The following is a 24,778-nucleotide window of genomic DNA, read 5'->3' on the forward strand; positions in this document are numbered from 1 at the left end:
GTCTTTAATGCGGGTATCTAAAAGTTTTTTTAAAGGTTTCCTCTATAGAAGCCATTCTTTACAATTCTTGCATTAAAAATAAATAAAGGGCCGGCGGCATATAGAATTCCCTTTGAAACGAATTACAAAGCTGAGCATGCGATGTAAGAGCAAGGTTTAAGAGTGCGACTAACTACAGAGGTTTCACTTACTTGCTTTCTATAGCTTTGTGCGGTGAAGCAATGAGCATAAGAGGGTGTCATTTTTAAGAAATGGAGTCTCGGCTTAAGAAGCATAAAGACAGCGCTGAGCTATGAACTGAACTCAGCACAAGAGGATGAAGAAAATTGTGTAAGGTGCAGGAATGGATCCAGACATGGTTCATGTCTGTGAACATGGAAGTCACTGATGTCCACTCCCACCATTTAATGGTTAAAACCGTTGTGTAATCAGTGGCTGTTAAGTTTCCGAGAGTTTGACGTTTATTTGGGCACTTCGGGAATGTCGTTGGTTGTTTTGCGTCCCTTTACAGCTTAGTTAATGCTGCTCTCAGTATACTGTATATCCTCTGCTTTTTAATGAAGTTGAACTGTAACTTAGAACGATACATATTCTGTTCCGAAGCGACCCAGCTGTTCTGCTCACACCTTTGATATCCCTGATTGTTGTTCACCTATTTTTAGCAGATATCTAAGCATGAAATTGCATTTGAAGTGATGCCTGAAGGCTCTGATCTGCACTGTGGCTCTCCCATGCTGTATTTACGTTAAAAGCCATTGTTGTGCACAAAACCAAACCCTCAGGAGGTTCCTGCAAATGTGAGGATTCGTGTGCCTAGGTTATTACCTTTCAGGGACTGGGGATGGGTTGATTGTGAGTGTTTCCAGTCAGGTGCTGAATAGTGGATGGGCCCTAACTTAATTAGCAAGCACTGCTTTTCATGCTAGAAAAAATGGCAGAGGTTCCTCGTGTTTTTCTTGATCAACCCCACATGTGTGTGTATTATGATATTTGTAAATGTATATTTGATATTTTATGAGCCCATAAAGTTATAAAAGAGTTGCTTGAGCTGAGATCTTGGGCCTGAAATGGTTGCAGCCCCCAATATTAATAAACAGGCACGTGTTCTGACAGTACTACATCTTCGGAAACATACTGTATATGGAAAAACTGGGAGAGGAGGCCAGAGTTTTCATTTATCTCCACTGTATTATATTGGTTCGCTAATATTTTTCCATACCTCAACAAATAACTCTCTCTTCGTAGATCCTCAACAGCACCAGTTATATTAAGAAACAACTAAAATGGGACAAAAGCACCCTGAAAGCGTTATCTTTGGGAGAAAAAAAATACTAATAATGTCAAAAGAAATGAGATCCTCTAAATAATCTCGAAAGCAAATTTCACTGTATGCCTTAGATATCTTTGCCTCAGTATTTGAATTCCCGAAGGAAACGCTGAGCAGTGCAGCGTGTGTGCTGGCTGTGTCCTTGTGGTTTTGAAAGGGAGATTCCCGGAGCCCCGCTTTTCGTTAAGATCCTGGCGGTGTGTCGTAAGATGCCTGGGTCTCTGGAAGCAGGCGGGAGGTTGCTACAGTCAGCACAGTGGCCTCAACAGATCATTACAAGCACAATCGTCGCCATGAATATCAATGCCACAGGTTTCCCAGTTGTGCAGCAGGAGGGTGAAAACATAATGCCGTTAACCAGCTAGTGCAGATGTGCAGTGTGTAGACAGTGTATATCCATGACATGTCAGTGGTCTGAAATCAACACCTGGTACTGTAAGCTGCTAGTGTACACGACCTGTAGACTGACATTTCATGACTACAAAGAGTACACAGGATCAAGGCTGTAATATATCGAACACACATTCAGGTCATTCCAAAAGATTTTAATGGTGTACATTATGAAACACTGGGCTGTGGTTTTTGTGGTTCTTAAACTTTTTTTGTTTTAAATGAACTTTTAAAATGTGTCCCTAGGCCAAACAGCAGCAGTATCATCAAAGATGGAAAGTTTCATATTGAGTGGATAGATTTATGAAAAATGAAGTTTCAGTATATAATTATGTTAGAACACTTAACAAAAATCAATATCTAGTAAACATCTTTCTTACTCAGTTTACTCTTCCCCACATTTTTTCATTCCTTATAAATGAGAATGCTTTTAATTCTTGAATTCAGATCTGTCCTTTAGCATTTTTCCTATTTCTTTAAATGCAAAATGCAAATGCAGATCAAGACAGTTGGTTATGATTCCCTTTCAGCTTCATAGAAATAGTTTTGGAAATTTACATTTTTCACTGACATAAAAAAATGGTATGCACTCAATAAAAATTCACCTGACTGGTGCATTATTGCCTCAAAGAGAGACAACCAAATACTGCCTATTACACTCTGAATTCTTGCAAATGAACATCCCCCAATACTCCCAGCCTCTTGAAATCGTCAAGTTGATCTCACAGTATGTTTTTGTTCTAATATAAATAATAGTAGGCATGGAATTACCCAAAAATCACAACATATTTTACTTATCATTAATATTCATATCATGATCACAGCACTGTTCAAATACTTTTGGGAGACACTTGAACAGGTGCAGAAAATAACGTGTTTCACTGAAACATGATCTTGGGATTTAAAATGTGCTCTATTTTCCCCCTCTCCAAATCCTTCTTTCCTTTAAATTAACTTTTAAAACTATGGTGCACTTCTTAATCCTAACAAGTCTAAAAAGAACAATAGTCATCAAGAATGATATTTTTTGTTTGAGCTGTGCTCTTTCTTTTTAAAATGCAACTTTTATTCTCAGCAGCCAAGGAGTAAGGATAACTATAGAGCTCAGTGGACTATGTTTCGTGAGGATTGGAATTGGTGAACAGACCAAAAGGACCATTGCGGTCTATTATGGATATTTCCTGCTAGAAAAATTCCAGAAAAAAAAATAGCAAGAAAGGAATGTTTCTTGTCTTTTATTGCATCATGACATTGTTGCAGTGATGAACCTGCAAGCTGGTGTGCCTTCTATGACAGTACAAATTCCTTTCATGTGTGTGTATTATTGTGTATGTAGACAAGCAGGAAGGAGGGTGGAATAATGCAGCCATTTTAAGTACGTGTACCACCTGGGGTACCTGCAAGAGTCACAGGAAGATCGGAGAATGTTCTTGCATATACAATATCTCTACATCGTTGTGCATTTAAGTTTAAATTAAAGAAGAATGTAATCAACTGTGTCTTTAGCGTTAAAAAGTTTACATTCAGACTTTACACTTCTAAAACTAGCAGTCACGAGTATGCACATCTCATTTCAGTACTGCAGACTTCCATTAGTCCTAGCAGTTTAATTTTATTAGCAACAATAGAGGAAGGCAACAAGTATCATTGTTTAAGAACCACGGGATATAAAAAGGAAGAAAACACAAAAAAAAATGAATCACTAAATTAAATGTTACTTAAAAGTACAGTGATGACTGCTTGCACTTGGATTTTCAGGTGTGGGTCACAAAGATAAACGTTTATCGAAGTAGACCTCCTTAATTCCTATATACTGTATACTATATATTCCTAATTAAAAAATCAGAAATAGTCCTCCAGATCTAAAAGGGTCCTAGATTTTGTAATGTCGTTTTTTTCACTCAGACTTTTTTTTTCCCTAATTGAAACCGAGGAGTTAAATTAACCTATAATTTGCTGAGGTATGTTTTTCAAGAACAAGATTTGGTAAATATAGGTTTTAATCAGAAAAAAATGTTCATTACAGTTTTTTTAAGAACACATATCAGACCTTTTTTTAATCGTGTTGTTAATCATATATGCACACACTGAAACCCATGAGCAATCATCTCTCAAGCCTGGTGCTGCTGTTATTCTTTTTCCTTACACAAAAGTGTATGATCCCCTCTTCACTCAACACTGTTAGTTCAATGAGCTCATCATTAAAAGAGAGAAGAGCATATTCACTACGCGGACCATATTTACAGAGCACCATCTGATTTGCAGCTAATTTGTTGATGCAGCAAAACACATTGTTTCCATAAGGTCAGCAGAGAAGCTGTGTCAGGATATCATTTTAATTACCATAGCTATATGTGGATAAGTGGCTGCACTGCAAAACAGTCGTACAGAATGCAGATAAACAGCTGCATCTGAAAAAATGTGAAATCACTTGACAATCACTAAAACTATTGTTGAGGCTGACTGCATTTTTAATTACATGTATAAATTGTTCTTCCTCATTGTTATTCCTCCAGTTCTCACATGAGGATGTGGCAAAATGCATCAGAATTGCTTCCATGCTTTACTTATGTAGAATAATTTTTACATGAGAGAATTTCAATGCCCTATTTTAGAAATAAAATATATACTCTATACAAAGATGTTTTGATACAGTATTGGCACCAGAGCTTTCCATTGTGTCTTGACAAGAATGATTAAAGGAATATAAAAGGGTCCAGGTCTTCTCATGACTGCTTTGTTTAGGAAGAGGTGTACTGTGTTTAATTGAATGTGATGATGGTTCACCCCGAGATTAAATAGTTTCTTCAGTTGGTGTGGTAAAGAGTTCAATCTTCTTGAAGTCTGTGGCAGTGAGCTCACGTACTGTAACTCTGTGTAAACATTAGAGATGGTTTGTGGAAGCCACCCCATTCTTGAGAAAGTTTGCATTTTTTCTTCAGTTTATAAATCTGATTGATACACTGATTTATACATCGATTTTACACTCTTTTCTCCTGAAGAGAAGAGAACACACACACATTGCAGTGGCCATTTCCCCTACACTCATCGTAGACTGACTCCTTTAAAAGCTGTTCTGAAAAAAATGGTAACACCCATTTAGCGAAGCAATTCTAGATCAAAACAGGTTTGGTGAGAGCTTTTTAAATTTTATCAAACGTTTAGCATGCGGAAATTCGACATTTTGTAGCGCATACAGGTGAAAATATTGTCTGCACCATGTTAGACTAAGTACTGTAGTTAAGTGGCCAGTTATCGCTTCCCTCTGAAGTAACTGTAAGTCACAGTGAACGAGTAAAAGATGATAAAAAATAGAAAAGGTTCCAGGAGAAGTGTAACGTGGTGTCTTTGTGATGGGCGATCTGCCGGTATCCCTGTCGAGATGTGGGAAGAGCTGTTGTCAATGTGATCAGCAATGAAAACACGTATTGGGGGGAAGAAGACCAGGTTGTAGAACAAATTGAAAAAAATCCTAATTAGTCCCAGTGGGAACGAGGGCGGTTCAGATTCCCTGGTTTCGGACACTAATGAGGATAATACAGTGGGCCGGTGAAGGCAATCAGGGTTCTCAAAAGGCTATCTTCTGACAAAGGTTTAACCGACAGTTAAATTCCTTAATTTCCATCTAGTTTCCAGCAGTAGATTAATTCATAGAGACCGTAGCGTCCTTCTGTTGTTTCATTCCCATTTTTGGCAAGCTCGGGAAATGTCCAGCTATGGATGTTTTTAAATGGGACACACTAAGGCTGTTTTTCAGTCACCTTTTTTTTTTCTAAACTTTGACTAGGAGTAATGGTAGGTTATTGTGTAGATAAGCTCAGGTGGCATACATTTAACCGATTAAAATAACACAGAGCCATAGCAGCAAGGAAGCAAGAGCAGATCTATTATTGCTGTTTTTTCGGCCTTTCGCTGAGATAATGAGATAAGTTCAGTGTTGAGTAATTTTGATTGATGCAGGGAAAATGTCCTTACAGGGGCTGTGTGATCAGTGTGTTTATTCCGTAACCCTTTGCCAGAGTTTGTTTGGCAAACCTGTTGTAAGCAATACTGAGACAGATGATGCACAGTCTGCTCACTGTACTTGTCCTAAACGCCATGCAGTTTTATCTCCTAAACCCCTGGGCCTTCTTTAGAATAGCGTAATTCTGCAGGAAATCCATCCCCAAAATCCTCAGCCTATGTATGCACATATATTTGGCTGCAGTGTGAAGTTTACATCTGTGTAAACTCCCTATATGAGGTACACGGCATCGAATTTTGATCCTATTTCAACCCAAACCCTTTTTTTACACATCGCAATTTGTGTAAAATGTGTAACAATTACACTTTTTTAAATTTTAAAGCTCTTTAAAAGAGGGCTTATTTTTTTGCCCTGGAATGATAAGGGAAAACGGTTCTGTCACCTTATTTTACACCTCAATAAATTGGGATTTGTGTATGTTTTTGTTACATTATAGTCTAGATGGTCATCTACATTTTGTAAAAGATTCATTTTGTATTCCTGCGGTAATAGTTGAGCACAATACAGTCATGCGCACAGTGTCGTGGAAAACTGGCATATGAAGCAATGATATAAATAAGAAAAACTCATGAAGTAAATCCTGGTGATTATCTGGTGATACCTGTTACGGTGGACTTTTAATAAAGCCCTTTTTACAAAATAGCCTTTTTTGTCCAGTAGCTGTGTATTGAACAGGTACACAGATTTCAGAGCAGAATTACTTCTGTAACATAGTGATTTGTTATGAGAACATGAGCTCTTATTATGCATTGTACCATTTTCACATAACTAAAGGAATACCTTGATATAAATGATGCAGTTTTGTCTGTGTGAACATACGGTTAATACCTCTTTTGCTCTTCACACTAAGTGATGCAAAGTAGGAAACACTGAGCTTAAAAAAACTACAGTACTTGAGAAAAAGACTTAGGGATCTTATATGGTAAAAGGTAAATATGTAATGATGTATGTGTGTGTTAATATTTAGGGATGTTACATGTGCTTGATTTCCTGTCGTGTCTTGTGCCTCAATAGTCTAACATCAGAACGCTGGAGTGCAAGCATGTATACTGTATCAACGCTTTGTAATTGAACAGCATCCTCCAGCCACATTTTGTGTCCCTGAGTGTAATAATATTACTCCAAGTCCCCTCTATACTTTCTTCTATAAGTGTGTTTTTTATATAGTGTGTCTCTTTCACATCGAGTAGGCTGCCAGTGGAAGCCGATCCCTCTACAATTAGAAGAGAGCTCCTGAGGACATGTTTTGTGGTCTGTATCAGCAACAATAAAAGAACGTACTAATTATTAGAGCAACAGCTCTCTTGCGATTTCTAACCTTCATGTTTCTCAGGCTAGTAAAGATACCAATACCATCCTCTCTGAGTTTTTTTAAATCTTTTTTATTCCCGTAAAATCTCCCATTAATCTTGTGATATGTATTTGTATCCTAGGCATAAGCAATATATTGGATTATACAGCTGTACTAAACCCATCCCTTTTTTGTTACCTCTGTTACTCTTTATGCCTTAGGGCAAAAATACCACTGACAAGAATTAATGTCATTTTTTAATTTTTTATAAGAAAACGTCGCGTAGTGTTCTATGGAAATATGCAAGTCAAGAAATACATTATTATTCATCTTAAGACACTACAGAATTATAACTAAAAAATGAATGTCAAAAGCAGTTTAAAAACACCTGCTGGCTCCAGACCTTTAGTCCATTTTATCCTCTTTTCTGCCCGTCCAGGGGATAATTTACTTTCTGTTTCTTATGAGTAAATGTGTGTGGCTTTTTCCATTAAGGTTAATCAACACAATTGGAAGGAATTGGATTGGACTTACAGGGTAGTTTCATGCTTGTTAAAGCTATTTAAAAAGTCAAATTGTCACAGTGGTCTGGAAATTATTGTGAACTGCAGTCCTTTGTTCCATGAGTAGACCCCCTACCAACTTAAAGATGTTAGAGGCTCTTAGGTTCCTACTCCTGCTTTCCCTCTATTTTAGATTGGAGTAGTGTGTAGACTCCTGGCTAGGCACATCCTCAAACTGCTAAATGAATTCTGAGGCAGTTAAAATTGTTTCCTCTTTAAGTCATTTTATCTTCTTTAATTGGCCTAGTATTATCATCACTAGAGTGAGTCCTGGCTTAGACAGGATTTAACTTCTCTAAAGGTACATGTCATCTGTCAATTATTTTGTAAATTAACTTTTTTTCAGTACCCTTCCTGTCTTATTCCTACAGTTATATATGTATGTATTAATTGAGCATAATGCCTTTTCTTTCCAATATTTCTGCATTGAAACATTGTAGAGATTGTAGATTTAATTTCTGTTTAAAATGAAGATTTAGTACATTGTTTACACATTTATATGGTGTGTATATTTATATTATATATGATATATGATATATGATATATTATACTGGAGTGGTGGCTAAGGATCTGCACCTAAGCCTGGAAAGTTGCCGGTTCGAATCCCGCAGCCGGCAGAGGAATCCTACTCTGTTGGGCCCTTGAGCAAGGCCCTTAACCCCAACTGCTCCAGGGGCGCTGTATAAATGGCTGACCCTGCACTCTGACCCCAAGCTTCTCTCCCTGTCTGTGTGTCTCATGGAGAGCAAGCTGGGGTATGCGAAAAGACTAATTCCTAATGCAAGAAATTGTTTAGGGCTAATAAAGTGATCTTAATAAAGTGATTTTAAATCTTTATTGTAGTCTGACAATTTGGAACCTTTTTCAAATAAGGTAAAGATCATTAGGTCTGTGCATGTCAAACACCTTCCACTTTTGGATGCGTTTTCAAAATTCATACAAATTAACAGATTAATGGTAAATTACTAGTATTGTTTGGCATATGGAACACTTTTAGAAAATTGAAAGAACAATGTTGTTAAATGCCAATAACAGGTAACACATGAGGGCAGCTAAAAAAGTAAAAAAAAAGTATTTTTGAAAATTCTGTTTTCAGAAAATTGAAAATGTTTTACTCTTAAATATCATTTAAAACTATACTGTAATTGCATAATGGGATTCCTTGCCTTTCTCTTTGTTTTAAATGTGCAGATTGTTCTCAATACCAATCCATTGATAATGAGCCGGTAGCTTGTTGAAAATCTGGATTATATGCTATAGGCTACTACGTTTTGCATTTTAAAGGCTGTCATTCTTACTGACCTATATTATCAGCAGAGCATTTGTGGGATATTATGGAATAAGGCAGGAAACAGTGTTTTCATTCTTCGTCAATCCCTATTAAATAGATTGAGTTTCTTGTGGAAGAATGTGCTGTATCCCTCCTGCAGACTCTGGTAGACTGTCTGCACCTGGTGACCCATTGCCCTATTAATTATTGTTTCCATTTTTTCTCCACTGCCTGTACTAAGACAACATGTAGCTTCAAAAAGGAAAAGGCAGGGAATTTAACTTTGCAATTAAAAGTTTTATTAGAGGCTTCTCCTGAAGCCTTGCCGTGCTCCCACTGCTCGCAATTAGGGCTTCCTCATGGCCACAGAAAGTACCTCTTCTAGGAAACAAAATATCTCACAAAATGTTTCTGGTCATTGCTCATAGGACATCATAAGTGGTTTATGGATCTAATTATTATACTCTATAGTTTTTTTTTCTTGGCTGAATTGAAATGTAAAAATTAAGTTTCAGTGAAATGTTTGGGAAGCAAGGTGGTATTGAACACGGTTGGGTCCCTGCTTTGGTTCCAAACTGGGGCACTTTGTGTGTGGAGTGTGCATGTTCTCTCAGTGTACCTCTCAAGACATTGCCTTTTTACAATCTACCGTAAGTACTTTTGAATTGAATTGGCGGTATTGTACTAGTCATCAAATAATTTCATTTAGGGAATGTCATTGAAGTTTTTTTAAAAACTCAAAGCACCGTAGCGCACACATCATACAATAGAAGCAAAGCAAATAATAATAATTTCTCTCACTTATACATGTATGGCGCTTTTCTGGATATGCAACTTTACAGGAAAGGGGAACTCCCCTCCACCACCAGTGTGTAGCCCCCGCCTAAATAAATTTAGTGAACCCACGAGCCTGGATCTTAGATTAATCAGTGTTTCTTTGGTTAATAGCTGGAATATGCTCCTGCAGAAACTCCTTATGATAATAGAGAGCCAGATTACACAGTGCCTAATACAGGAGAGAGGAAACACACATAGAAAAGCATTATCAGGCAGGAATTAATTAACAAAAAAGGGAAAATGCTTGGACCTGAACCTCAAAATTCTGCTCTTAAAATTTATACTAGTAATAGCAAAGCTTGGTTTATTGTTACTGTTTAATAGCTTTTCTTTTTAATTGCCTTAGCCCCAACATCGATTGCACTTAAATCCCTGAAGATGGTCACAGATCCTGCCAAACATTTTTTTAAGCCTTATTCATATTTGGGGAATTTGATGTTATTTCATTAGTTTAAAGCACAACAGTCGGGGATTTGTTAAAAAATAAATCTGGCATTTTTTTCTTCAGTTGTAAACCTCCCAAATCCTTCACGTTATCGTCCGCTTGCCGTAAAGAAACCAGGATGGTCCTAGAAGATGGTGCTGCAGGAGGTCCTGACCTCCACATCATCACAGACGCCATGGCAGTTATTCAAAACTACCGGTGTTAACCCTGCTGTCCTGGCTAAACTTCATTGTGGGGTTGCACAGTCCTCCTGAAAAGTTTCCCCTTCTTCAACTAATTCTTATCTACGGAAGCGCATTGCTGCCACCAGGGGGAAAAAAAACCCCAATCAGTGTATATCAGTGTATGAACAACCTGTTACACTGTGCAATAGCAGCACCTACAAGCTATCAATAGGTTTGTTAAAACTGTGGGTTTAGTGTCCACCTCGTTAAAACTTTGTTTACATGAGGTACACACTGTAACATGTAATTATGAATAAACCCCAGGGGGAGGTAAGTCTGTGTGCACTTTGCAGCGTTGCACAGCGTCAGGAACCCATAGTGCCAGCAAACCTATCAATAGCTTGTAGGTCCTGTCATTGTACAATGTAACAGGTTGTTCATCCACTGATATGATCGTTACAGCGAGGGACCTCAGGAAGTGGTTTTTTGGCCTTGATGACAGCAGTGTGCTTCAGTCCTTCTCCACTTGACCAGCTCTGAGGGGGGACAGCTGAGCTATATTGGCTGTTCTGCATCATCCAGAGGGCTTCTGCCACTGCTGGGGTCCCCATGCTGTATGGAAATAGTTCTGCGATACTTTGTGTCACTGATTGAAGTGCAGTTAGTTATGAATTGCACATGGCCACTGTAAATTCCTATTAGGGTATGTGCACTTAAAGGTATTGATATCTACACATATGTTTTGTTTTTGTAGTGGGCAACAAAGAACAAAAGGTCCATTTCTACTCTTCAGCTCCCAAACCCAAACACTTCCTGTTTTCGGCAGGAGATCCTCACCCACATGTGCACAAAGCACTGATATTACATCCTGTGTCAGGATTAGTGCGTTAATGGTAGCACTTAATAGCATCACTCCTTTCCCCTGGCCAGTTGTCTTGTCTTTCTGCCCCCTGTATGGAAGGTAAAAATCAGTTTAGCTCAGAACAGCATGCTCTTAACTGCACGTTAGCATTATCAGTTATAACCGTGCCCATAATTATTTAGTAGTTTCCCCCCTGTTATTATTTGTTCCTATTTTTTGGAAATAAAGGGAGAGGGCGATGATTTATAGCAGACACTAGACTGAGTCAGAAACGGATAGCAATTAATTTTGTTCAGAAAAATGCCCACTTGAGACAGATAGCGAGAATACCGGTGTATCTAGGGAATGAAGAATGGTAGCAGTTTGCTGCTCTGAAAACTATCAGCTTTGTCGCTGATTAACTTTGTTGTTCTCTGTTGTTGTTTTTTTTCGTTTTGCAGTCTGGCATTTGTGTGTGTCTGTTTTTTTTTCTTTCTTTTTTTGGGGGGGTTTCCTTCGGAGCTCCACTGTTGCCTCCCATTTCGTGTCTGTTCGGTTCTGATGTCTCAGTTTCCCCTTTGATACAGCCTGAGAGAATCCGCCCACCCAGGCCCCCCCCACCCAAGCTCCAGCGCGCCGCCAGGCCCGTGAGTAATGAGTTTCACCTCCTCGCTCTCACTACTAACAATGGCCGCCTAGCCTGCACGGCCTCTTGCGAGTGCTTATTAAAACTGTTTCTTGTGGTGGCGCCTTCGGGATCTTCTCTCGAAACTCTGTTGCTCCCACTTCTCCCTCTGAAAGATCAGAGCACGTCGTCCGTGTTTTTTTTTTGTGAAAAAACGACTAAATGAAACGAAACGAAACTTCACGGCTTTCGTTGCATTCTGCCCCTGAACTGTTTTAATGCTTCTCGGGCAAAAAAACACCCACGATAAGGGAACGTTCGGAGCCTCCATATGAAAGTGAATGAAAACCAAATTTTTGTGGTTTAAAGTTGATAAGCTTGGTCCACATTAAACAAAAAAATGAGACATCTGTCAAAATGATATTGCTGCTAGTGTTACTGTAGGTTTTCAAGTCTCTGACCTCAGAGCAAACCGATGGGTAAAATTCACTGCACTCTGTGGAATAGAGGTGGGAACACGAAGGTTATCAGGGCCTCTAATGCTAAAGACATTAGCATGGAGATTTAGAAAATATCCTTACAGGTGAGAAACAGCTCTGGTGTTTCTGGAGCTCAACAATGCAAAACAATGGAGCCTTTGCTAAGACCTAACAGTCTAACAAGGGAACTGCACCTTTTACTTCAGAGCCAGATGCAAATAAGCACGCCGAGCCGTGTTTTGGAAGTCAGTGTTTGGATTGAGCCAGCATTATATTGTTACTTTGTCATTTTCACTGGATTACGGGGGTTAGACCAACAAAGAACAAAAAGGAAAATATCTTGGAATAAGAGGTTCCGTATGTGATTCTATTAAGATGTTTTTATCACTTTTATCACTGAAAAACAGGCTTTCCCTGTAGGTAGGCAGCATGTAAGATTGCACTCGTGTTTTGGGCATGGATGTCAGTTTTGTATCAGTTCTATACATTAAGGAACTGAACGTGTTTGACCGCACGTTAGTTTAATTTTTACACCAATTGCTTCGAATTGTCAAACATTTAATTGTTTGACCAGTTAAATGTTATCGGGGAAAAAAAGTAAAAATATTTATGTCTGATTCTTGCTGGTGGGAGAAACCCCTGGAAAACATCAGGAGAGGCTAATAAAACACCATAAGAATAAATGCTTTATATAAAAATATGTTTTTGCAGCATATACAACAAGTTAGTTTTACTGCCAGGTCAGCAGGGAGACTACCATATTTAATTTCAGTATTTCACCTATAGGTTACCTTTCTGAGTGCAATGGATGATGTTGTCGATTAAAACAATATTTTTCATTTACAAATACAAATTATTTTGCACTGTATATAGGAAAAGCAGTTCAGTACCTTCACACACCATTCACGTTTAATGCAAACATTCTCCCTTGTTTACTTCACTTATATGGTGTCATGTTGAGACTCAGAGGGTTAAGTTTCATCTCTAATGTCCATAACACTCTTCCTAAATATCTTTTCGACCAAGATATGTGGTTAATGCCCATTCATGGTGCTTTTTGTTTGATAAAATTCTATTTCATGGTTTCTGTGTCTGAACAAAACGTTTTTAAATGCTCTGTGTGCACCAGAAATATTTTTTGTATTATAATTCAGTCAGACATTGATGTTTCACAAATTACTTAAACAATCTGCAGGTCTTATACATATATGACATATATTAACTAGTTTTGTTAAACCATAATGCAGCTCTGTATTCATTCTGCATAAATTAATAAAATAGTGAAAAATTTAATTTCAAATTACAGTAAAATGAATCTATTGTCAGATTACCATTATTGTTATATTGAGACATTCCGTGTGAAACAAAAAAGTGCTTAGACATATCAGTAAGACTACTTACTGTGTTACTGTTTCAGACAATGAATGGATTAAGAATACTTTTAACATGTGACTTTCCAAAGATTTAGAAAATGCTTTTTTTATATTAGGAGATTTTCTGGTCTGATGGAACTAGTCTCCAAACGTATGCACCATAGACAGCTTCAGGAGAATGTGAATTTTGGTGTGGACTCAACATATTAAAATCTGACTGTGTGACAGATTATGGATTCGTAATAATGGTTATAAATGAGATGAGGCCTTTGTGGTCATCTACAGTAGATTGGTTGGTAGTTATATGTAAATTGACCCAAGGATCAATCCATAGGATCAAATGGCATCTGGCTGTTTCATAAAAACAAGGTATCAGCTGTTCTGTGATTGTTTTGTAACACCGGAGGCTCAGATTGTGTGTTGTATGACATGGGTGTGGGTCACCATTTTGTTCTTACTGGGGCTTAATATTTGGAGTTTCACTGTTCTTTTGTCTGCCTTAACAACGCTCGCCTGTATGTTTTGGGATTTCTGCTGGCCAGATATCACACAGCGTGCTGTGCATGACTTGAGTGCTTCAGCAAATATATCAGAATCGGTCACTAAGTTGTGAAACTGAATTATGAGACCTAATGTTGAGATTTTTTTTTAAGAACACAAAATACCGATGGAAGGCATTGAAACTTTCGAAGTATAAACAGTCAAGCTTGTTGAATGCCAGTAAATGGACAATGTATGAGTCCTGAAAGCCATGTGTTGTTTATGTCTTACTGTTCTTCAGGGCTTGTCCATCATTTTGTTAAATATCTGTGTGTCACTCATAAAGAGGCGTAGAGGTCACTCCTGAAATAGCAATACCAAAGAATGAATTTCGGAATAGTTTGCGATGAAGCATAGTGCTTTTGAAGTTAGTACGAATTAATGAGAAGAATGAAATTTTACTGCCATGCAAATGAAATTCTGGCCTCATTATTATTCAAAGAAGTATCCTCTTTATGCTGCTTTCAAAAATATAATAGAGCAGGGCTGCCACAGCCCCCTGCTGGAGGGCCACAGACCTGCACAGCTCTTAATGATCGGCTTCAGCTAATTATTGTCTTATCTGGAGCAGTTTCACAGAGTTTCTAAGCTCTTCCGATGCCACTGGCTTAGAGACCTACAGTATAAAATCTGCAAGATTTGTAACCCTCCATAACCCAAGTTGGGAACTGCTTCAAAGTTCTGAAGCATTCTTCAGATGAGATATTCAGTGGGATATGTTCTTTACAAACAGTTTCCAGATGTCTTGTCTGGGTCGGTGGGCCCGTGCTTGCATTCATATTGCATGCATATGCACATACTGTAAAACCGTATATCGGTTAGTCAACAGGAATGTTCTTCTTGTTCCTCTTCACAAGTTGTTCTTAGTGGGAGATAATGTTAAGACTGCAACAGCCTGGCTGATCCAACAAGGGAAAGAACTACAAGCCAGAAAAGGTGTTTTGAAGAAAAATAGGCGAAGGATTTCATTTTCTTCAAACAGTTTAGTCCTTTTGCAGATGGTAAGCTTTCAGGCAGATCACAAGTCAGGTATCTAAAGCGATGCAGTATGTCCCCTTAGCAGAGAGTCTTCAGCAATGCCTTCCCAGAGGCCAAAGCCAAGAACAAAAGAATTAAAATAGCAAATGGAAAGATCATTTACTGTACCAGAAGGTTCCAGCTGTCACAGAGGCTTCAGGGCTTTTCGCTGTAGGACTTTTGGCAGCGGGTGAGTCATTCAGCTCTTGAGGAGAGCTTGTTCAGGAGGGTGAGGCACAGCTAAAGTGAGGGTGCGCTGTGACTCATCACAGTTCCTAATGGGCACCGCATTGTCACAGCGTTTACCTCCCTCAAAAGCAAAATCTGTCAGAACTATTAATCTGTCGCACGTATGTCACAGGTTAGCTGGTAAAATATTGTTTCATATGCCAAGTTCTTCGTTTTTTCGAAAATACTGCGTTGGAGCCGGGTACACAAGCAGAGGTACTGAATGTAGACCAGAGGAGAATGGGTGAAAAGAAGAAAGGAGACATGTTCCCACACTCCCCTAAAGAAGGAAGTCGACCCCTCTTTGTTGTCCCCCAATGCAGTGGGAGGGATCTTTCCTCGAAAGTGAGGGACCCCACATTGCCTGAGCTCCATCCACTCACAGGGGGACCCCTCCGTCCCAGGAGTCCCCTATCTCTGCCGTGGGCGATGTGTGACTTGTGCAGGCCCAAGCCCCTCCTTGTCGCATTCCTCAGTGGCCACTCCCCTTTCCCAGTACCACTGCCTGTACATTCATGAACACAGGGGAACCCATAATACCACCCTAGTATGTCCTCTCTGTCCCTGGGCTCTGTGACTATCACAATGTCGGCTTATTGGCTTATAGAATATAAACTTTTCAGTTGCCCTTAGTTTGAGCGATTCCACAGCGGCAGAAATTGTCCTCCTTCCAGAGTTTTCCTTTTTTGAAAATCTGAGATTTTTACATTTCGTTAACTGGTGATTTCATGACACCCTACAAACGTTCTCCGTGCCTCAGAGGTCTGGCTGGTAAGAACCTGAGCAACAGCCGTGTAGATCTTTCTAAAGTCATCCGCACACGATAATGACAGAGGCACAGTAGCTTGTCTCCTTTATTTTTTACTTTTATCCCCCCCTCAGCTCTGACTAAGATAGCATACCTCGAGGGCAGGGTAGTGGCGCTGCATCACGCAGAATTTAAAAAACTATTGGTCAAAACAGCCCTGCTCTTTTGAATTGGAAAGAGTGCAAGCGAAGCAAGTGGGAAAAATGGAAAAAGAAAGGGATATTTCCTTTTAAAGAAAAAAAAACACCGGTCAAAGTGGGGAATAAAATGAAATCCAGGGAATTGAATGTGATTTTGGAGTTAATTAAAAGGCTTTTAAAAGTCCCGTACCAGAAACGTTGAAAATAATAGATAAAATGTGTTAAATAAATAACTCCTTGTCAGTGCAGTGTTTAATAACTATTTATGCAATATATGAGTATTTTCTTACAGGAGTGGCTAGTTGAGTGATAGTTCTGCCTAGTACATGCCTAATTAGCAGAATGTTTTAATAACTGTAACTCAGTTGAAAACAGTTTAAAAAAAAGTAGTGTGACCATTACTTACATCTCTTTGGTCAGTCCACCCTGAACGAATCCTTTTCAGAAAAAAAAGGTGACATTAGCTTCTCTTGCTTACTAATGAAATACAGAAGGAAGAAATGAAACTTATTAGTTCTTATTTATCATCTCCAGGCCAGTAATACGTTTTCAGCACATCACGATCCACTATAAGAAGCATTCAGGAACGTTTTTACTGTACGAGGTCTGAGTATAGGAATTTAAAACTCCTCTGCTTCATTGTTCGTCTGCATTTCCAAAGGAGAGGCCCTGTTTCCCATTCAAATTTGATGTGCGCTTTGAACAGGGAATTGAAGACTCACTGTCCACCTTTGGATACCATCGCATGCCTTTTTTACAGCATGCCAAATAATGCTCATTCAGTGTTTAGGGAATGTGTTAACCTCAATGAAATAATAACCAAATATTTTAATTGATATTGTCTTGTATTTTGTAATAGTGTTTTTCATAAGAAAAGGCCCTCGCTTTAGACTTCGATAAGTTCATTGCAGAAAAAAAAACAATGGGTCCTTGTAGAATTTAAGAAGTTTTGCTGCAGATTTCTGTGGGGACTAATTACTATAGAGCCCTGCACTTTGGTGTTTTGCTGTCAGTTTTGCTGGTTTGTTGAGATGACTCATAAAGCAACCTTTCTTTTGCTAACCCTTACCCAGGAATTTCTTAAGCATGTGAAATCATAGTTATGTTGACTTAATATTTATTTAATGTTAAAGCGAATGTCATAGAATTAGGTAAATTAGGTATAGAATTGTGTGTCCCTTCAGGTATGCAGATATACAGGGAACAAAGGATCTTTTATGCTCTTCTGTAGCTGATCATTACAGAGAAGGACAGAGACACAGGTCGAAGAAACAGTTGCAAGAAAACTGTTTGGCTCATCTAGCCCATGGGGTTGAATTTCTGGTTCTAACTCTCCATCATTTCTCTTTCTGAAAGGTCCAGTATTCCCATGACTGACATGGCAGGTTTTTAAATGTGCTTCTGCACTCACTGTGTAAGCCAGTGTCATCAGTGGACAGAGCTGCTGAGTTCAGTTGTACTTCCTGTTCACTGAGCCCTCTGTTCCTGGTCTTTGTGTTGAATCTGAAATGCTTTGAAGTTCGTGTTTGTCATCTGTTTCTGAAATGTTTTTTTTCTCCTGTTTTTCTTTTAAGCCAATATTACCACTGTAAAACATAACTCAAGAGATACGTTTACATACAGTAGGTTAAAGTCCTTCAAGAAGGCAGCTGCGTCAGCATTGGTAGGCTGCAAAGGAACAAGTGAAGGTTTATTCCCTGATTCCCAGCTGAGAAGGAAAGAAAGGAAACACGATGTTTCGGCTGTGGAGCCTTCTTCAGGTGCCACAGGTGCCCCACCTGAAGAAGGCTCCACAGCTGAAACATTGTGAAACATTTCAGCATGGAATAAACCCGTTACCTGTTCCTATACAGTAGGTTATATATAAATGTATCGTGAAGAATCTGTTCTCATTTTCTTAGCCTTTCAAATCCACAAACATTTTCATGCCTCAAAGGCCTGGAATGCACCGATTCAATTGGAAAATGTTGGAAATACTATTCTGCCAAACCAATGGTTGAGGCTGTCTCTTTGTTCAAAGGGGGAAGGTGATGCAGCTTTAATTTGAGATCACTGCCAAAGTTCTCAATAGGGTTCCAGCCTGGGCTGCATGGTGTTCACTGCAAGATCTTCATCGACTTCAATGATTATTCCTCTAATAAAGTCCTCTCCTCAGACTTCTCCCTGCCGTGAGATGTAGTTTCAACATATTGTTTTTTTCTCATAATAAAATTCCCTTATTGTTTCCCATATATAGAACATCTAGTTCCCACATATAGTAACAATACTGATAACTATTTATGCTAAATAATTTCCTTAAGATGTAAATGTACTATTTTTCACCCGAAAGAAGTTCTTCAACTTATTTCACAATTCCTAAATTGAGTTTTAATTTGCATGCACGTTTTGACGGCTCTCTCAGTGGTAATTAATCCAGAACCAACATGTTTCTTCTCACTTAACTCCATCATCAAGTGCTTGTATAAAGGGTACCAGGAACACATTTAGAAAGGTGGCAAAGTGTGTAATCCAAGCGCCTTTTTGGAGACTATTTTCACTTTCTCTTAGTTACTAATTGTTTGAAGATGTGACAAAAATGTGCGCGATTTCCTTAAACAAACACAGTGATCTCAAGGTAAGTTTTTTATGTTTTTTCTTGAGCTCATGCTTTTTAATGTTCTGCTTTATGCGGCAGCCAAAACACGTCATTGTTTTTAACTTGATCAATCTCGATAATGTTCATCTTCCCAAGCTCAAGTTACAGTTCTTACTCTCGTTATTTTTCAGTCATTAGCAAATTATTAGAACGATTGCAATTGACCATTTTGTGGGCTTTTGATTACATGTGTTTTTTTGCTAAGATGAAAAGGGCACCACAGTCAAAATGTTGTTTTTTTATCTTTTTTCTTCTTTTCTGCTTGCTCCTTTGCAGATCACCCTCCTTGAATATTGATTTATATTATATACAGTATATGGATATATTGAATATATGGTGGTTTATAATACTTTAGTAGCTGGTGAAGTTATACTCTCATAAGAAGAATAATACAAGAGGCACAGAGTAAAGTTACTCAGCACAAATAAAATGGGGGGAAAGGTACAAAATAAGTACAAAGAAAGAATAACACTTTGGGATGTTGTGATATATCTAATGAATGTATATGTAGGGATATTAGTTTGATGCATGTCCACAGGAATAAAGAAGTGTATGTAAGCTGTGCAAGTCTGCAAGTCATATCCAGTAAAGGTATTATTCCCTTTTAAATCTTGTGGATTGTTAATGAATCGAGCCCCGAATAAAAACGGAACATGGTGTTAACAATGGGATTTGAACACCTCTTTCAAATAAATAACAACACAAATGACCTAATGGGAAATTGTGAATAAGATTTAGTATAAGTACGTAATTAAATTGTACAGTATATTTACATGTGAATGATAGCATACAGTACAGTCCAGAGAGCAAAAGCAGACAGTAGCACCTCTTCCTATCAGAGTGAACTACGGGCACCATCTTAACTTGTTTTGTTGTATTAGTCCTTAATCTCCACTCATGTCTCTGCAATATCATGGGCGACGTGCCTTTCCATAACAATATTATGGTCAGTTACAGGTGATTTCACATTTCCTTTAATTTTCTTTTCAATATTCACAGGGTCCAAACCTCTCCCTGGAATCCCTGCTCATTTAAATAGTTGTGTCGGTATCCTGCCACAGATCTTCCTATTAACCTCTGTACTGTAAGTCTAGTTTCCATTATCCGGACCTCCGCAAAGACGCCTGCTGTTCTGGGGGGCAGCAGGGAGCCCTTTATCCTCTTTCGAGTATATCCAGCCTGGAATGTAACATCTCACAATGTAGCAGGTGTGGGGGAGGGGTAGGACATTGCTTCTCTTTCAACACTAAATCAGTTCATGTTCGTCTATATCTTACGTCAGTGTAATTGTTCTACAGCATCTTGTGTCATTTCTTGCACACTATTACTGAGTATCCACATTTTATTCAAGCGATGTAGCCTCTACATTAACCCAGTGCTTTAAGACGTTGCAATTCAAACCAGCCTGTCAGGGAAGTGCAGGTTTTTGTTGTATTACTTGGTGTGTTTTTTAAAAAAGCATAAGTAATGGGTATTTGAAAAAATGAAAGGGAGGACTTTCTGTTGTTTCTGTGCCGTTTTATCAATCAATGAAAAGCACAGCTACAGTATGTGCAGGTCACATGATGAATGTTTGATTTTTTTTTGTAATTACACTTCAAAGTACTGGCAAGCAAACAAGCCTCCTTCTACAACTTATTCAGTTCGGTATTTTATAAGTGCTCTTTACACTGCAAACACTGTTCTTTCGCCTGAGTTAATGTGCCCCTTTTTTGTTAAGCAGTAGGTAGGGTTTGAGTCAGACACGCCTCATTATTGCCTCTGTATGATGTCCTTCACCCAGCTATGTTTTTCAGATCCAAGTCCTGCTAGAAAGTTGCTGTTTGTATTTGGTTCATTACTTTTGGGACAGACCATCGGATAGGGGTGACTAGAAAACTCTTTTGCCTTCCTGACAGGAGTCTCTGTCCACTGAGGGACGGTCGAAGTGTCGCTGTCCACAGTGCTGTGGTATGAGTCTGCTAGGCGATCTTGCCCTCACACAATCACCAGGCTCTGTGGTTAGAAAGCGATAGACCCAGTTATTCCTGGAACAGTGCTAGGCGCTGAATCTCCTCAAACACTTGAAGGTGATTGCTGAATATAATACTTCATGTCGTGTTCCTCTTGTTCCTACAGGGCTTTTCTCCAATGTCCGCAGTACCTGCAGTATGTGTGTTTACTGTCATCAAAACTGTCCTTTTAATTAACTGCATCTAAATTTTCTTCCATCTCCCAAATATACTGCAACATAGTTGCAGGCTTATAGGACCGTTTAGTTAAGAGATTAATTTGGCATTATGTGTCAGAATGTCGTGGAGCAACTGGTGGCAAAACCCCAGTGTGCTGACTATTGTCTTTCCAAAGGAACTGGTTTGTCGCCACGTTTTTTAAGAATATTGATGACACACGAATTCTTCAGTGTCATCAAAAAGCTCTGTCTGCCAGTGAATGAGAGTCTTTTGTGCTATTTCACATTACTTCTATTAAATGTGTACACAGCTTGGAAAAGTTGCTAAACGTCTTTTTGCTGTGTACATGGGGACATACGGGCGTTTGAATGATTTTCAGGTGTCTCACACATTGAGATGATTTTTTACAATCATTTTTATGCTTCAGTCTGTGACTTTTGGTCTTTCTTATATGGAGTTGATGGTTTTAATTCCTGCCTTGCTGTCTTATTCACACGGACAAAGACCTCTAGTAACTGATTGACAGAAGTTACACCGTCCCGGGAATGTTCCATATTTTATAAATATAATAATGTTCGTATTTTCCTGGCTTGAGCACCACAACACTGTGGTTAACGTTGTCTATGCGAGTCTCCGAGCTCTTGATAAATTACCCTCCACTTATATTTTACAGAGGACTTTAATGTTGCTACAATAATTGCAGTGAAAACCCCGAACGCAGTGGAAATTCTCTCTTCTCATGGATTAGATGTGGTCACTGCTTCTGTATTCCGAAGGCGTTCGTCTATGCCTGGTCAGATTTGTCAGGTTCAAAACCCAGAGGGAATTCTGCCTTTCTTCCTCCGTGTCCCAGAAGGCTTGGGGATCCAAATCCTTCTTAGCATTTCTCCCTGGACTAAGCCTCCGCCGCTGACACTCTCCGGGCCCGATCCTGGGTTTTTCTAAAGCCATACAAGAAAGGTGAAAGTATTCGCAGCACGATGACAGGCCGGCTTCACGCATCACCTTCCAGCTCAGGCTTAATTAAACAGCTTTCCGTTCCCTTTTTTCACCCTCCCCCCCTCCCCCCCCACCTCCCGCCTTTGTTCTGCAGTCCTTAATGAAGCAGTCTTCTCCATCGATCCTGCTCATCGCCCGCCCGCTCCTTTTGTTTGTTGGCGCTGAGCCATTTGGCTCCACTCTGACAGCTCAGCTCGCCTAATTAGCTCTGTTGTTCTTTTTCTCCCAAGTTTCACCCTGTTTCAAGTTCAGACAAATACCACCAAACTTAATCCCCTTCCAGCCCCCCAGTCCCAGGTTTGTAGACTGCCGACCTGGGGAGGGGGGGGGGAGTGTTGTAGGAGGAGAGGCAGGAATGACCACTGCACAGCGGCAAGTCACTTTTTGAACCCGCACAATCCAGTATTGTGGCTTTAGTGAGTGGCAGTCAAGACAGGACGTTAACTCTTCCGCGTTGCTTCCGGTTTTGTCAGTGTGGATCAGATCCCCCCACCCCCGGTGATTCATTTAAAATACATATTGTTGTGCAAATTGATTAAAGCACCCCGAGTGTGCTGGTCATGAATCAGGCTCTTACACACGCGGAAAGCCTACAGAGGGAACACAATGCAGGGACCAAACAGCGAGAGCCAAGTTGTTTGCACCCAGGTGAAAAAGGTACAGGTGATTAAATACCTGTCTTGAACCCAAATACCACGGGGTCTCAAACCTGGGACATTTAGGATGCTGCAGTTTCTTATTTATAATAACATTTACTTGTTGTGTAAAGCAATTACTGAGCAGTGCCAGTACCTTAAAACAACCTTTCCTACCTTGCAGATTTAAAACAAAACGCTCAATTACTGAGCTTCTGCCTCCCACTGCTCATGTGCATTTTTACAACTTTATCTTCTCGGAACCTTTGGTTTGCTGTGATTTTCCTAAGGGCGCACATCACCTGCTCTGCTTTGCGTCCCTAGACACAAGCTACAGTATATCGAGAAGGGCACAAAACCATACAGGCAAGCCAGACTCTACGCTTCTCGCCATTGTTATTTAATTGGGTTTGTGTTAATGGCTGGGCCGATGTGTGCTCCTTTCAGCGGTGTCAAGAGAAAGATGTGAAATAATGCAGGCAGTAGAGAAGGTGTTGTTGCTAACAGAGCTCTCACCTTCACTGGGAATCCAGGCACTATGGAAGCATATTCTTCCCCATTGCAAATAAAATGAGCTGTATGCCGGTGAAGAAAAAGCAAGAGTTGAAATGATTAAATAAGTAGTCGCACTGCTAAATGATCCACGTGACATGCTGTACTTTGAATTGAGTATCCTTCAGCATTCAGCGCTATTTTTGTCTGTCCTGTCAGATTTATTAAATGCTCTTTATAGGTAATTATACATTTTCCGAAATCTGAACTGATTGAGCTCGGCTTTGTACGAACAACTCCAACTGAAAAGCAGAAACAAAAAAATGTCCGCTTCTGTTGAAGGAGCCCTTCTTTTCTCATGGAATGCATAATAAAAGCCAGTTACTTTACTTATCCATAGGGCGCTAGTTCAGGGGAGTTCAGTTCCATACGAAACTAATTGTGTGTTATCCTTTTTCATATTATTTAAAAAAATAGTGAACAGAATAGAATATTCTGTATGGGAACTCTTAGGGACATAATGATAATTCCTCACACTTATATAGCACTTTTCTGGACACTCCACCCAAAGCGCTTTACTTGGAATGGGGAACCCCTAAACCGTCACCAGTGTGCAGCCCCACCTAGATGATGCAACGGCAGCCAGAGTGCACCAGTACTCTCCCCACACACCAGCTCTCAGTGGGGAGAGGAGAGCAGAGGGATGGAGCCAGTTCAGAGATGGGGGGATTATTAGGAGGCCGTGATGGGTAAAGGCCAGGGGGAAATTTGGCCAGGACACCGGGGTAACACCCCTCTTCTTTTCGAGTAACACCCTGGGATTTTGAATGACCTCTCCTTCCAACTATTACTGCGAATGTATATGTTGAATTTAAAATACAAAATAACTGTTAAATGCTTCAGATTAGAGATGTTATATTTTCAGAGTTATGATACTGGCATTTCTGACATTCATTTTAATCTCAATATATACATTTTGGGGCAGCACAGTTGCAAAGTGGTGAGCGTTGGTGCCTCACACTGCTGGGGCCCTGGGTTCAGTCCCCAAACTGGAATGTACAGGGCAGGTAATTTAAGATCCTATAAAGTGCAAACCTAATTCTCAGCAAGAGAGAAGAAATTTCTGATCTACAAAATAACTCAGTAGAATAGGACTAAAGAAACGAGGTGCTGTTAATGCTAGCACTCTAATTAGTCATGTAGCTGGTGCTAAATGACTTCAAAAAGCTCACTTAGGGTAATACAAAATGAATCAGTAGCAAGGTTGAGTCTATAACAGGAGCATCTGGTAAGAACTTTTTTTTCTTAACTACCGGGCCACACATTTTCCTGAATAAACTTTCATACCCTGCTGTGAGTGTGAAATTGCTACAATTCTTCACAAAACTAGAATTTCGAATAGCCACATCTACTCTTGCTTGACACCTTCTTTAGGGGGAAAAGTGAAAAGAAGTGGGGAATGTTTCTGAGGACACGATCAAAGT

General features: G+C 39.4%; 1 protein-coding gene across 7 annotated transcripts in view; it reads left to right on the forward strand.

The window, feature by feature from the left end:
- The window catches only part of dennd1a (DENN/MADD domain containing 1A), a 265,653-nt gene that overhangs the window by 212,815 nt on the left and 28,060 nt on the right, over positions 1 to 24,778 (forward strand). For 3 of the 7 annotated variants that reach the window (XM_088615121.1, XM_088615126.1, XM_088615122.1), the window contains one exon: positions 11,740 to 11,799. The exons of the other annotated variants lie outside the window; for them this stretch is intronic. In XM_088615121.1, coding sequence (XP_088471247.1) covers positions 11,740 to 11,799 — 60 coding nt within the window. The remainder of the gene's footprint in view (positions 1 to 11,739; positions 11,800 to 24,778) is intronic. 7 annotated transcript variants of the gene reach the window in all.

Source organism: Lepisosteus platostomus, chromosome 21 (assembly GCF_059453375.1).
Source record: "Lepisosteus platostomus isolate fLepPlt1 chromosome 21, fLepPlt1.hap1, whole genome shotgun sequence".
Taxonomy (NCBI): domain Eukaryota; kingdom Metazoa; phylum Chordata; class Actinopteri; order Semionotiformes; family Lepisosteidae; genus Lepisosteus; species Lepisosteus platostomus.